Source organism: Indicator indicator, chromosome 29 (assembly GCF_027791375.1).
Source record: "Indicator indicator isolate 239-I01 chromosome 29, UM_Iind_1.1, whole genome shotgun sequence".
NCBI classification, from domain to species: domain Eukaryota; kingdom Metazoa; phylum Chordata; class Aves; order Piciformes; family Indicatoridae; genus Indicator; species Indicator indicator.
In genome coordinates, this window is record NC_072038.1 from 10100807 (window position 1) to 10116872 (window position 16066).

Genomic DNA, 16066 nt, shown 5'->3' on the forward strand with positions numbered 1-16066 from the left:
CTTGAATGCAAGGTGCTCAGCCAGCAGCCAGTGGCCCTGCTGAACAGAATGGGGAGGGAAGCCTTGATGGAGCTGAAACATTAATTTCTAGTTTCAAGCCTTTCACACAACCCTTGCTCACTGGATGCACACAAGCAAAAGCAGATCAGCCATTGTTAGCAGCTAGACCAAAATTCCTTGCAGTTTCAGCCCAAACTTGTTCCTCCTTAAGAACTTTCCCTCTTCTTAAAGCAGAACACCCTTTTGCCAACCCACAAGGAGCAGCCCTATGCGAACTTCTTACCTTGTCCAAGGTTCTCTCTGTTTCTGTGGTGTGAATCTTTTTCAGGTCTAATGCCATTTTCTCTGCCTCCATTTTCAGCTTCTTCATTGCTGTCTCATGGTCCCGAGCTGCCCTCTGCTTCTCCTCTTCCCACTGATTGTTCAGCTCCAGCAGTTGCTGTGTCCGCTGAGCCTTTACCTGAATCAGCTCTTCCTTCAGCTTGTGGATTTGGTTGTCCATATCACAGATAACCTGAAATAAAAGCAAACTAAGTAAAAAACAAGCACCACAAACCCAAACCCATTTGATTTCCTCAGACATATTGTTTGGGGTAGGAAGCAGACTCAAAGGATTCTCTGTCCCTTTTCTTGACCACTCATCTTGCTCTTCTCCTTCTCTACATGTGTGCAGATGAATACAGCTCCCCCTGCCCAACACAGGGATGCAGCAAGATTTGCATTTATGGATGAGGTGGCCCTGTAGGTAAAGAAGTTTATTTTGTGGTATATAATCACCATGTATAACGTCCATGTTGTCTTTGGTTTTCCTTAAGTAATGACCTGCCACCTTCTAATGAGGTATCAATGTGTCATCAGTCTCTATCACTCACTGCTACAGATTACAGAGTGTGTTTCATCAGAACGAGCCAGCGTGCACCAGGAAGGAATCAAAGAACATCCTCCTTGGGGTGAGGGAACTAGAGCATGCTGAGAGATGCAGAGAATCCTCAAGACTCTGCAAACAGAGTAGAGATAAGACACACGACCTTCAAAATGCAAGAGACAGACTTCAGAACCCACAACTGGCTTTTATGTGAGCACAGATTATCCTTCAGCGCTCAGGAGCAAAACAGGTTGTGTGACACAGGGGTGGCAGCAGAAGTGGGGACTGTGGAGCAGAGGAGAACAGCAGGGAGGCAGCTCAGCACCTGCCTTCCACAGAGGAAAATGAAAGGCTGAGCAGTGGAAGTTGCGTGTGGTAAAACTGTGTTGCTCCTCCAGTACACACAGTACACACTGCTACCCTATAGCAGCATGCACCTTTATTACTTTAGATACACACTTCTGTGTAACTCTTGTTAGTCACTTTTCTAACTGCATTTCTTCTGCAGCTTCTTCAATTACCCAGCAAGGTGGGGGTTGGAATGGACCTCTGGAGATCATCTGGTCCAACACCCCTGCAGGGGTACCCACAGCAGGTTGTCCAGGATCACAACATCCAGGTGGGTTTTGAATGTCTCCAGAGAATGAGACTCCACAACCTTTCTGGGCAGCCTGCTCCAGGGCTCCAGCACTCTTACAGCAAAGAAGTTTGACACAGTACTCCAGGTGCAGTCTCACCAGGGCAGAGTATGAAGCAGAGAAGCATCACACCTGGGACATTAAAGCCATTGTCCTGGAGGATGTTGCAAGTAGAGAGGTGTTTTTGTTCATAAACCTAACTCTGCAGAGGAGTGTTTTCACCAGAACACTCACACAACATTTCCCCTTCCTCCTCACCCTCCCCAACCATCACAAGTAACTTTGCAGTTCCCTGGAATTCTTTCCCAAAGGATGTGATAATAATGAGATGAGAAACTGATGTTCTACCAGACAGATGTAGGTGACTCAGCTCAAGCTTATTAAAGGTTTCACAAGAAAAGCTGATGAAAATGTGTATTCCCATTTCCCTGGAATGCCAGTTACTGATTCTGGAGCTCTGAACTGATCTCCCTCCCCAGCTACTATTTTCCTTTGTTAGACATTTTTAATATACTGCCTGCATTCAGCTAATTTATTTGCAGTCTCTGAGAACCACATTCTTTGAAAAAGAAACATTCATTTCTGACCAAAGTTGGGCAATGACTATCAGATATATTGCCTTGTACATTAATATCCCCAGGCAGATTGTTATAAATACTGGAGCTGAGAGGGGAAAAAAACAAAACAAAACAAAACAAAACAAAAAAAAAAAAAAAAAAACCCCAACAAAAAACCTCAAGGCTTGAAAGTTTGCCTATTTCCTTCAAACTATTTGAACTCCCTGGTGTAATAAAAGACACGTTGCCTCCCCTCAAACCTTCAGTTGTGTCCTTTTGCCTATCACAGCTGTAATGTGTATTAAATAATATTCACCAGCTCAGGAACTTATTGCAGGACTAACTTTTTGCTTCCATGCTTTCTTAATTACTCATTGGCATGATTCCCTCCTATGTCAAAGGTAAAATTCTGTGTGTGTGTGTGTGTGTGTGTGTGTGTAGAGGTGGAATGAGCACATCATTTGTATACAGAAGTACAACACAGGCCACATACTTGGGCTGTATCAGCATTATCTCCAACATATGTTTCATATAGTGTAATCTGCACTAGATCCTTTCCTTCCTTCCCTGATCTTTTCCTCTACATGTTGAATTTTTTATTAAACCTCTACACAGACTGAAAATGTAAAGTACATTTTAGTGTATAATGATAACCTACAATATCCCTTTAGAATTCTTTGGGAAAATAATGTCACCTCAAGATGCTAACACGATGACAGCCTGCCTGACTTTTACTTAACCAAAGAAATGCTGGGCCAATGAAGATAATAGCTCCAGCTTCTACAGGATGACATGGTCTGACTTCTCATCTGACATATGTGGCATTTGAGGTTTTTAACAGCTGCTCCAAAGCAAGTTCTGCCACAAATAGTAAAGCTGTGTGGTGCAGAGCACTCACTTGAGGGCAGGGATGTCATCCAGAAGGGTCTTGACAGGCTTGAAAAGTGGACCAGTGACAACTGCATGAAGTTCAACATGTCAAAGTGCAAGGTCCTGCATCTGGGTTGGGCCAATCCCAGGCACAAATACAGGGTGAATACAGAATGGCTTGAAGATAGTTCTTAAGAAAGAGACTTGGGTGTGTTGATTGATGAGAAGCTCACCATGAGCTGGCAGTGCCCCCATGCAGCTCAGAAGACAGCTGTGTGCTGGGCTGGATCAAGAGGAGTGTGGGCAGCAGGGCAAAAGGGAGGATTCTGCCCCTTTGCTCTGCTCTGCTGAGACCCCACCTCAAATACTGCATCCAGTTTTGGTGTCCCCAGCATAAGAAGGACAGAGAGCTGCTGGATTGAATCCAGAGGGCCACAAAGATGATCCAAGAGCTGGGACACCTCTGCTATGAAGATGAGCTTGGGGAGCTCTAGCTGGAGCCTAGAGAAGGAAGGACTCTGGGGACACCTTAGAGCTGCCTGCAATAGCTAAAGGGATCCTACAGGAAGGCTGCAGAGGGACTTTCCATAAGGGTGTCTGGAGACAGGACAAAGGGGAATGGTTTGAAGCTGAGGCAGAGCAGGGTTAGACTGGAGCTGAGGAAGAAGTTCTTCAGTACGAGGGTGGTGAGACTCTGGAATAGGCTGCCCAGGGAGGTTGTGGATGCCTCCTGCCTGGGGGTGTTCAAGGCCAGGTTGGATGCAGTCTTGAGCAGCCAAGTCTAATTGAGAGGTGTCCCTGCCTGTGGTGAGGAGGTTGGAGTAGATGATCTCTAAGGTCCCTTCCAGCTGAAGCCATGCTATGATTCTATGAATTATCTTTTAATCTGAGAGTGCTCTTTCTGAGAGCTCATTCCCCCTCCACTCCCATTTTCCTGTTGGTTTTATTTTTCCTTTTTTTTTTAAACAAAAACCAACTTTCTTAAACTTCCCCCCCTTTCCCCCATATAAGTGAAACTAAAATATGGGATTGCTCAGAAGTTTCCAAAAAGCTTCACAAAACATTTAGGATAAGGAGCCAAGGCTAGCTTCTTATAATAGAGGGAAAATTCATTCATAAATCATATTACAAGCCAAAATAGAGCCTGGGTGAATTCCTGACTCAACTGTTACATCTTTCTGCTTTACTTCATTCTATATTCAATAACTCTTATAAACAGCCATTAGAAAAATTCAAACTGTTTTCTGCTGCCACATGGCAAAAGTAAGAGGCCCAAGCCTTCAGGTTCAGACCTGGGGAGTCAAAAGACAACGGGCTGAATGTTTTAGCTAATGCAACAGTAATTAATATGCAAAGGAGCATTAATGTTGGATCTAATAGATGGCAAAAGCAGATTTGGCTCTATTAGGAAAGAAGAAAGAATCTGAAGACAGGGTGATGGCAGTGAAACTAATGTGATTAGAGGAGTCCTTTTGGAGCAACTTCACTGCTGGTAAGATGATGTTAAGAGACATCTAATCTCTCCAAAGTGACTGGAAAAAGCTTATATTGGGGATCACAGACACAGTTCTTGTCAATTACTTTAAAATAAATCTAATTCTCACAGCCAGATTATTTTTTCCCATAAACAAAGTCACTGGCAGAAGCAGCTTACAACTAAGCAACTTGCTGCATGAGACAACTTTGAGTTTGTCTATCAATAGGACAAGGAGGAATGGATCTTAGGAAGAAATTCTTCAGTATCAGGGTGGTGAGACACTGGAATAGGTTGCCCAGGGAGGTTGTGGATGCCTCCTTCCTGGGGGTGTTTAAGGTTGGATGAGGCCTGAAATGTCCATCTAAAACACTCCACCAGAATGAGTTATTCTTGTGCTAAACATAAGACTTAAACAAAAGAAACAAAGATTTTATAGTATAGGTCCAAAATTTAATTCCTAGTTACTACCTCTTATGAATCAAAATGCTATAGCCTGTTTTGGTTGTACTGGTGTGAGTAAATGAAATAAAAGAGCTCAGTATCTTTTCTTCATCTAAAAAGTCCAGAGTGATTCCACAGGGTGGCTGTGCCATCTTCCAAACAAGAAAGCATTTTGTAAAGTGACTCTTAATCCACATAAAGGCAAACAAACAGCAGAGAGTCTCCCAAATGGAACAAACACACAAATATGCAAACAGTGTGACAGGACAGAGATTTCCTATGGCACCCTTGTGTGTATGTGTATGCACGTATGACAACCACACAGCTAAAGAAACTGCTAGCTGAGACAGAGACTTCTATTTCTGTTTCAAAGGAATAACTCAGAATTCTAACTAAGAATATCTGTGCTGAAATAGTGTCATAAAAAGGGTGGGTCGTAAGCCCACAGCAATTTGCCTGTAGGGAAAAAATAGACTTGAAAGAAAAAAAAAGAAAGGTTGCTCACTCACTTTGGCCTCTTTAAAATGCCAATAAATGTACTGTAGGTTATTTGGAAGGAAAACATGTGCTCTTAATTTTAAAAAGTAAATTGCATAAGAAAATATAAAGTTGGCAAAAAGTTTAAATTAAAATCTGTTGCTGATGCCTGAAATGCTGCTGCAGTTACATGCAACAGAGAGGAGAAATGGACTGAATGACTACAGGCTAATTAAGACAGAAAATAAATAAATATTGCCTTTGGTTTTCAGGAGCTCCTACTTCAACCCAAAGAAGCACTTACTTGGATCAGATTCTAAGGAAGAGGCTGGAGCATGACCACATCTTTTATGCTCCCTGATGGAATACATGGACTTCACTGTCTCCCCCTCAATGTACCACACACCAAACCACATCCACCCCATCACCCTTCAGCTTCACATAGCACTGAGGGCATTTTAAAGTCACAAAAACAAGGTAATGAAGAAGCTAAGATCAAATCTGCTCTGAATTTATTCCCTGAGGCTCAGATCTAGAGCCATTTAGGTGTTGCTTCAGCAGTTTTACAGTAAGTGACTAACACCTCCCAGCACATGAAGTTGCAATAACCCTTCAGTGCTCCTCCCTGCCAAGCATAACCAGGCTGCTGAACTTTTAAAGACTACTTTGCTTCTCAAGTGGACCAAGACCCTCTTCAGATGGAGTTTCAACAGTTTTCTGCATTGGGCTATCTTACTTTCAGCTGGAGATGACTGCACAGGTCTCTATTTGCTGTGGTTAATTAACAAAATAACATTAACAAAACAACACAGCAAACCACCCCCCAAACCTCTGAGCAGATCCATGGCCTTAGTTCAGACACCAATGTTGGGCTAGATGATCACAATGATCCTTTCTAGGACAATAACTCAAAATATGAGCCTGTAAGTAACAGCCCAATTTGAACCACCAACACACAGCTTCAGGCTCTGTGTGCCAAGACTTCCTCAGCATTTTCTCAGCATTTTCTCCAGTGAGGGCACACATCTGAGCGGTGAGAGACGTGAAACCATCAGCTGAAGCCTGCTCAAAGGGAGGTTTGTTTCCTTGTGTCTTGTGTGATGTGACAGAGATGGATGAAGTACACATAACTTTTATTATTGGGTACTGGATTATTTTTGAAAGTAGATCAGTCCAGTCAAGGGACAGGAAGTCTGTAGTAAAAACAAATCTCACTTTGATGATGAGGAATTAAAAGGAAAATAAAGAACAAAGTAGAGACACCCAGTGATTCAGTGTGACCATGAGTCCCTTTTTACCCACAACCAAGTGGTAGGTGAAGGATCCCATCCCAGTCACACAGCAACTGGTGAGGTACTTACTATTAAATACCTCAGAAGGGATTATCTGTTCAAAGTGGGAATTTGAACTACTTTAGGTTTCTTATTAATAAAAAAAGCTTTAGAAAGTCCCCAGAAACAGACAAGTTTTGCTACCATCCCAAAAATCAGCAATGCATCCAACATAAAAGAATGCAGAAAAAGTAAACAAAGACTATTTGTTTGCAGCTTTAAGCTTAGCAAAAGAGTATAGCTGTAAGAACTTCAAAGGTGTGTAATGCTGATTTGTGTTTAAAACAAAATTGGTTTATATTAATGAGGCTCACTAACTGCAGTTTTGAGGCACAACAACTTGATCTCATTCGGGTTTTAGGGAACTATCCCCATGATTTTTACCCTGAAGAGATAAAAGAGTTTGGCAGCCAAGTGCTGCACCAAGGGCCAGGCACAGTCCTACAGCTCTCTGATCTTATTGTCCACAAAGCATCCCACTGAGTCAGACTCACTGGCCCCAGCATACCTGCTTTTCTCCATGCCAGATGAATTTCAGCTGGCCAGTTCAGCCAGCTGGCAGCTAAGATGACAATGACACAAAGGGTACACAGCAGTGCTGAAGGAAGAATCATGCCTCAGCTACAATCTAAACTTGAGGGGGTATCAAATCTAAGCCAATACTTTAAAAGGACATGGCATCAGCAAGAGGCATCAAAACTTAGAAACTCAGGTTTGTAATGTCATCTTCTAAATAAAGCTCTGCAATTAACTCAATTACATCCATTTTAACCCATCATAGTGCAAATACTTTCTGTACCAGAGAGATTTCAATTAAAAAAAGTGAAGCCTTTGTTACCCAGTTTTTCTTGTGACCAGTAAAATCAGCAATTTGTCACCATTATGAGTCCTAGCACTGCCACAAATGTCACCCACATTATCACATGGGTAATGATGTGACAAAGCCCAAATTAGCAGGGATAAGTAATAAACAGCTATTCAGCTTTCACAGCACAATCTATTACACTGTCAAGTTCAAATGCCTTTTGGGTAGGAACACACAGACCCATAAATATGGTAATTAAGGGAATCAGATAAGTGAAATGGTGTGAAATGAAGAGAAAATGAACAACAGTTCAATGACCAACAGGTTGATCTCATCTCCTAAGAGTGCTGATTGAACCTTCCTGAACGCATGGAGATGTGCAGGCTCCTCTGCAGGCAAACATGGAAGCCCAGGAGCTCTGCCAGCACCACCATAGCTGCAAGTGGTCCTGATCTATAATCTAGGATTTCCTGGGAACAGTAAAATATCAGAAAAGCTAAAACTTCGATACTCATAGATGCATTTTATTGTATGTTTCTGTAGTATTTTGTGCATACCTACATCAGAACCGCAGAATACCTTTGGCTGGAGAAGACCTTCAAGATCATGCAGTCCAGCCTTCAACCCAGCACTGCAAGGTCATCACTAAACCATGTCCCTAAGCACCAGGTCCACACATTGTTTAAACACCTCCCTCCAGGAATGGTGACTCCACCACTGCCCTGAGCAGACCATTCCAGTGTTTGATAACCCTTTCAGTGGAGAAATATTTCCTAACACCCAGCTTAAACCTCCCCTGGCACAGCTTGCATCCACTTCCTCCAGTCCTGTTTTCATTCTTGAGGGAAAACAATTCTGGCTATAGTGCTGTGCTACTGCACAGCTTAACTAGGAGACTCCTTCCTCCTACACATGACCACATAGCAGTGATGAGAGTGAAGTTATGACTGTGCATTAATCAACTGTTCACATCAGAAATCAGGCTGTCTAGATATTCTCTTATAGGAAAACTGTGACACAAAGCAAAGTTGTGCTCAGTAACCTGCATAGCATACAAGGAACGGCAGCTCTCAAGACTCAGATAAATGTTCAGTGCCAAAACTGATGCAGAAGCAGTGCAGATGGCAACCACAGTGCTAGAGGTAAAATGTTTGCTGTTCAGCAGGGTAAAATCTGAATCCTGAGCTTACACAAAGGAGCATCAACTCCATCTCAAACACAATCTCAGCTTTTCTCACCTTTGCAAATGTACCTCTGACATCTCTCTTCAAAGTGCCCACTAGGACTTGTAAAGTAGGTGTTGAGCTGCTAACTTACATATTTATTCTATTAATTTTAACAGCATTAAGCTGCTTCTAAATGTCAGACTTCCTTTGTAAGATTTTTACTTGGCCTGTTTCAGCACTCTGTATGCTCTGAAAAACGCCTCTAACATTTATGAATCTGATCAAAGTATGTGCTCAGTTTATGTCTGCATGGGTGTTAGTTAGGGGTGGGAGCAGGTTTAACACCACCCTGTAGAGTGTTGCTGGAGGCTAAACATCACTCTCCTTCATATTCAAATCGTGGCCACCTTCATTTGTATCACCTGCAGTTAACAGTCTCCAAAGAAGTCCAGCACCCTTTAGATTTTCTTTCTCAGCAATGCACTTGCTTTATCTTGTCTCCTCTTGTTCTACATCTTAAGCATTTCCTGAAAGATGATGGAAGGGCTGACTCATGAAGAACAATAAAGAGAAGTTTCCTTCTGCTCAGCCCCCATTTTCAATCAAATGAAAAGTCTATCCATGTCACTCCTCTAGAGAAATGTGCTTAGGCAACATTTCCCTAAGTAATCCAAACCCCAAACTCTTCACTGACTTTGCCAGAGATTTCTGAAGGCTGAAAAGAAGTATGCAGGGCACAGGCATCCAAATGCCCAAAGGAGAAGTCCCACTGAAAGGATCAGCACCATTCTTGTTTCTACACCTGTGTCTACATGTGAGAAAGGGGGAGCAAAGCTGCTGTGACACAGTCTGAAGCAAAACACAAATTTTGATCTTTTTTCTCCCCAGAAGGAGTGCACTGAAATAGATCTGGACTTTTAAAGAAGCCAGTTAGCTCCTAAATCCCAGTTAATGTAAATGGCACTTAAGCTACAAACTAGTGGGCTTAAAAAAAATAGGGGGGGGGGGGGAAGAGAGAGGAGGGAGAGGGGGAGGGAGAGAAAGAAAATCAGACATCTATTTGAACAGCTCCACAAAGAGCTTAAAATTAACAGAGCTTATTTTGATTTCTTCATTTACATAAGTCCACTTGATTCTAATTTAGTTAACAGCAGCTAGAAAGCAGAACTTGAGATAGGTTGGTTATTGTCACTGCCTTCCTAAGAAAATGATTTTTAGTCAAATGGAAGAACTTGAAGCCTACAGGCATGTAGCTAAACAATACAGTGCATGGGTGAGTGAAAGGATTACTGACCAACCTGGAAGTCAGATAAATGTAAATACATTTTCCATTTAATAGTTCTAAGACCTGAAAAAGTCTTGGCCCTTTTGCCTGGAAGACAGATCCAGAACAGTCTCTGAGTACCTGATGTATTGCATTTGCTTTGAAAAAGATCAGAGAAAACATATGTAAAAACATAAAGCTTCATTTTCTGTATTTCAGGATGGGAAAGGAAAAAGATTCCCTTGGATGCATGGGTGCATTAAGAAAAGTGCATCCAGCAAGTTTATGGAGGTTCTCCTCCTCATCTAATCTGTGCTGGTGAGACCACCCCTGGAATACTGTGTCCAGTTCTGGGCTCGGCAGTTCAAGAGAGACAAGGACCTGATGGAGAAAGTCCAACGGAGAGCTGTGAGGATGATGAAGGGACTTGAACATCTCTCCTATGAAGAAAGACTGAGAGACCCAGGGCTGTTTAGATTGGAGAAGGCTGAGAGGGGATCTTACCAACAACTATAAATATCTGAGGTGTAGGTGCCAGGCTCTCTCTGGTAGTGCCCAATGACAGGACAAGGAACAACAGGTACAACAGAACATGGGAGGTTCCACCTCAACACTAGGAGATACTTCTTCATGGTGAGGGTGATGGAGCCTTGGAGCAGGCTGCCCAGACAGGTTGTGGAGTCTCTTTCTCTGGAGACTTTCAAAACCTGCCTGGATGCATTCCTGTGTGATCCTGCTTTGGCAGGCAGTTTGGACTCAGTGATCTCTGGAGGTCCCTTCCAACCCCTAACATTCCATGATTCTGTGATGTTCAGTTCTGAACTAACACTAGAGCAAAGTTTGTTCTGAAAGTAAAGAAAAGCTACTGACAGGATTTTCCTGCAAGAGAATATGGAAGCTAAAGATCTCTGCAGCTGCCTGAGAAGTTCCACTTGTCAATCTGATAGGGTATTTCTGTGTCCAGCATCCCCAAAATCAAAGCTTTTAAAAAACATTTGCATTTAGATTCTCCACGTATTAAATGTAAAATCATCAGCATTCCCTGACCAACATGTAATTCTGATTTAAATGCAGACCTGATGTATGAGAGATTTAAGGATTATTACAGACATTCATCTCTATGAGGCAGCAAAATTAAACATATTATAATTCCTAATTTGCCCCCAGAAGAGGCTGTATTGTCTAGGAGGAATGTCTTTGCCCTGTCAGCTAATGAAAAGACTTCACTGTGAGTTAAAAAATCAAAACAACCCCACCCCCAAATAAAACCCACCCAGAAAAGCATCACACAGTTCTCTTTTGGGTGCATTTGTTTCAATTACTGCTCAAAACACATCTGAATATTCCAGAAGTTTCCCACAAACACATCCCATAAGGGTTTATGGTGACTGCAATGGAAATTGTCATCAGTGGCAAAACTTGACAGGACAAACACAAGACCAGATGTGGATACAAAGCCTCAGGAACAAGCCGCTCAACAATAAGGTGTCTCCCATCTACAACTTCTGAAGTTAATACTTGTACAAGTGGAAATTTTGGATGCTAACTCCTCTTCAGGTCATCTGCCAGGATTATCTCCTCAACAGGCAGCTCTGAGGAAGACTCAAAGCTCATGCTACTCCCCAAGCTCTGCCCAGACTGTTAACCAAGGTGGAAAAGAACATTTTTTCAAAACTCCAGCATGACTACAAGAAGCCAACTAAAGAACCTAATGCTGGGCCAATGATTGAGGTGCTGTGCCCTGTGTGTACTATTCTGCTCCTAATACACAGGAAACTCTCAGTACTGATGTCATGCTGCTATATTAAAGGTGACAGTCTTCAACCAAGCATGAAACCCTCATTCTTGGTCTCATGAATGGCAATATGTGTGGGCAGATGTCCCAAAATCCAGTAGCTTCAGAACTAAAAACTGTCACAGGTTGAGACTTTAAAGAATAATCAGGTTCCAACTTTAAAGAACTCTCTCATTTCTGCATGGCAGTAACAAGAACTGCAGCATTTATGGCAGTCAATGAGTTGTGGTAATTTCTTCTCTGTACATTAGCTGCTTACACAAATCAGATGCAGAATTACACACACAGGCAGCTTTTGACCCTCTCCTTATTGTTACCAACTCCTAATTAGGAGGAGCCTATTCTAGTTGACCACCTTTAGTGTCAATCATATCAAACACATTTGTCACTTCCATCTGAGGATGAAAATCTGCAGAAGGAATTCTTCACCTCAGCCTAAGTGTTAGGTTGGAGTCAAGGCAGCAGCTGATGCTGTTCTGTGCTTTGTGCACTCACACACAACTGACACCATTTCTAGTCCCCCTCACTGCACCTTCATCCTCAAGTGCCAGTTGCACTCTTCCCATCATCTCGACAGTGGCTTCTGAGTTCAGAGACCTTTTGGAAGCATCATGCTCCACAGCTGCCAGTTCAGAAAGACAAGATCAACCACAGGATGATCTGTACAAAATAAATGAAACCTGTGTGCATAACATTTCTTTTCTTGGAATCGAGAGTATTTTGGGCTCAGTATCTTCCTCTGGCACCTTTACATTGATCTCTATCCTTTTCATCCTTCTCAGTTTGTCCTTGAATTCAGTTGATGCCACTTCGTTTTCTGAATGACAAATAGGCTACTGCATCCTGCGGCAGGAATTGCTTCAGAGTTATTTATGCAACGGTTTGGAATCTATTGTACTGTGAATAAATATTAATATATAGTTTAAATGTGAAATCTTCATGCAAACTAAACATGTCCATTCTATTACATACCAGCAAAATAAAAGAAACCTTCAAAATGTCCATTTATGCAGATCCGTGTTCATATTTACTACTCGCCCACCCCCCAAAAGAAGACAAGCACCCCAACCTCAAAATTGCATGAAGAGCTCAGGAAGAATGTATTACTCCTGAATGGAATACTCTGGCAGGAAACAGAAGTTGTGGGAAAAGCTTGAAGGAGAAACTGTTGGCTGGAGGCAGAGCACCAAATGGAGCAGTCCCCTTGCTGGACAACAATGAAGCAGAGTCTTTTGGAGGACATAATTTGCGGACTGTTGAAATCTGGTTTTACTTTTCTGGAAAGCATCACTGTTTTGAAGGAAACAATCTGACCATGAAACCATGACTCTGTACCACATTTCCACTAACGTGAAGGCCAAAGATCAGGGAGCTGATTTCTTGAACACCACGAGCTGCTGCTTTTGACAAACGGCATTGGACAAATTTGTTGAGACAGAGATTTCAGTTTTCTCCATATGCATCCCTAATTAGCACATTAATGAAGGCTCTTGCTCTAAAGGAATGGCAAGGCATCTCTCCTAAAACTCCTTGAAACTCATGCAGAGAAAAACAAACGTTGCCCTCCATATAAATGACTCCATGAGAAGCCATCCTTGATTAATGCTGCCGATTTTCTCCCCGCCCCTGATGCAGAAGGTGCCAAAGCAATGTTACCACAAGGGTTTCTTTGCACAGCTTTAGGAATGAGAGTGATCTCCCAAGTACCTGACACAATACTCAGGTAAAGCAGGTAAGAATTAATTGGCACCTTTTCCCCCTCCCTCCCTGGATTTCAGATGCTGAAACTGTTTCTTTCCCTTTATTGAACCAGCCCGGCCTAGCCTAGCTTGTCCCGCAGTGACATGTATATTGAATACAAATCAGACAGCAGAGCTTTAAATCTGTGTTGCAGCTCTCATTTCCAATTCGAGAACTGTACTATAATCATAAGCTTCTGGTGGATGAAAGGAAATCAGCTCTCTGAATATTAGCTAATGCCACATTTGCAAGTCCTGAAGAGATCTGTGCTGTTTTTAAAAAAAAAAAAAGAAAAAAAAGGAGGGGGGGTAGAAAGAGAGAGAAAAAAAATAGATCATTTCTGGTGAACCTCTATATATGAATCGCTTTGTACTGCTCGACTGATAGAAGCGATGCCTGTGCTGGGATTAAACCCTTTTCATCATAAAACCTCATCTGGTTCGGAGTCCAAGTCCATCAAACCTTTTCCCTTTAAAGTCCCGCCTTTGATTCTACATCAATTTATTCAAACCGCAGCTGGGTGGCTGAAAAACGAAAGGACAGCATCATTTAAACCAACCATGTTCCTAACTTGAAAGAAGGGCTATAATTAAAAAAATGGGCATAAAAGAATGGAAATGGGATAATATTTTTTAATGGTAGTTCAAAGGCCGACAGATGTCAGAGCCTTTGAAGATGTCAGTACACTGAGCAAGAAGTTGCCATTAAATAGTTTGCCTGAGAGGTGAAGCAGCTTTTTAATGACTGAAAAAGCCCTTGCAGACACATCCTTGTGTTTTTAATTTGTCAGAGTTTCTGCAGTATTTTCTGATTAATGACACATGATTATAACTGCATAGCTTACATAGTTTTATACTTTGTTAAATGAATACTTGATTCCACATTCCTTCGGTGCCAGATAAGAACAGGAAAGCTTTGCTAGAGTCCAAAAACTATTCAGCTCGCTCAAATATTTATGGTAGTGCAAGGGGATTGGCCAGATACAGAGCTACTATGTGTTGTACCTTTTGTTGAGCTACTATGTGTTGTACGTTTTGTTCTTTAATGGTGCTATTACTACTGCCAGCACAATCTGCACGCATTAAGTGAGCATGTCACCCAGCAATGCATCATACCCTTCTCCTGCCCCAAACAACCACAACTTGCAGAATTCACTGATGAACAAAGTCACCAAATCAAAATAACATTCAGAAAAACTCCTCAGTTGATCCTAAACAATACCAACAATGGCTGCCAGTGTATTGTGAGAGGAAAATCAGTTTGCTCAGTATTGCTCATATTGCTAGGAAACACCATGTTCAGAAGAAAAGCAGCAATAAAGGCAGAGCCCATCCTGGGCTGAGGAGATGCTCCTGCAGTATCCTTCCTCTCTCTGTTAACATATACAAATTTCTTCTATTTTCACCAGGAATGGAGAATGTAGCAGCCCAAAACACAGGAATTTTTTGCTCCCAGGAGTAAGCTCTCAGTCTTTTGTGAAAGTGTGCCTGCCCAGCCGAGCAGGTAGAACACAGGGAAGCAGCCCAGCCCTGAGCAGGGACAGGAAAAGCCAGAGCTGCCTTGTGTTGTGTCACACCTTGGAGAAGTCATGAAAACACAGTCATTAGGAGGGAACTTGATCAATGTTGCTTTTTCAATCTAGATTCATCTTGTTCATTGGATCATAAATAGGAATATAATGGACTCAGCTAAAACTTACCATACAAAGAGATGGGAGGTACCTCAGCAGGGCTTTGTGAAATCAGTTCCTGGCCTCCCCAGAACATTTACATGATTTCATAAGCATGAATATTCAGTTTCTTGCAATCCATACCCCTGAGAAGATTCCAGCAATACAAATAATTACCACCAGCCCCTAGCCTACTGCTTGTCAATGTCATGGTGATGATCAGGTAGCTGCAGCACCTCTCCTATGAGGACAGGATGAGGGAGCTGGAGCTGTTCAGCCTGGAGAAGAGAAGGCTACAGGGAGATCTAATAGTGGCCTTCTAATACCTGAAGTGAATATTAGAAGGCCACAGAGAGACTGGTTGCAAAGGCCTGCAGTGATAGGACGAAGGGCAATGGTTTGAAATTAGAGGAGAGGAGATTTAGATTGGAAGTTAGGAACAAGTTTTTAGCATGAGGGTGGAACACTGGAACAGGTTGTCCAGGGAAGTAGTTGAGGCTCCATCCCTGAAGATCTTCAACATCAGGCTAGAAAAGGCTCTGAGCAACCTGATCTGGTGGAGGATGTCCCTGCTGACTGCAGAGGGGTTGGACTGGATGACCTCTGGTGGTCCCTTCCAACCCGAATCGCTCTCTGATTCTATGTGTCTATCCCAGGCAGCACACTTGTCTCCTGGAAGTGGCAGGCACCTCAAGCTCAGAAATCCTTCACAACAGCAAATACAGCACCAGATCATGCAGCTGTTTCCAAACAGCCCAATGCACTCTGTGTTTGCAGTGGCTGCCTTTCCAGAATCACTTTCCTTGCTGTTTCTCTTTCCTAAATCCATTTCACAGATGCCAATACAGCAGAAAGCACAGACTACAAAAGAATTCAAGCTGTCAGAGACAACTTTAGAAGAATTGTGGAAAGACAGAGTTCACTCTTTGTGGGATTTTCAGATCTGTTTCAAGTAAAAACCACTGTGTCAG

The 16066-nt window shown here is 42.4% G+C and overlaps 1 protein-coding gene across 1 annotated transcript in view; it reads right to left on the reverse strand.

Annotated features, from left to right (window-relative positions):
• Positions 1-16066, reverse strand: part of CEP112 (centrosomal protein 112) — a 161741-nt gene that overhangs the window by 61252 nt on the left and 84423 nt on the right. Inside the window, exon 20 of the mRNA XM_054393864.1 lies at positions 284-514. Within this exon, the coding sequence (XP_054249839.1) occupies positions 284-514 (231 nt within the window). The remainder of the gene's footprint in view (positions 1-283; positions 515-16066) is intronic.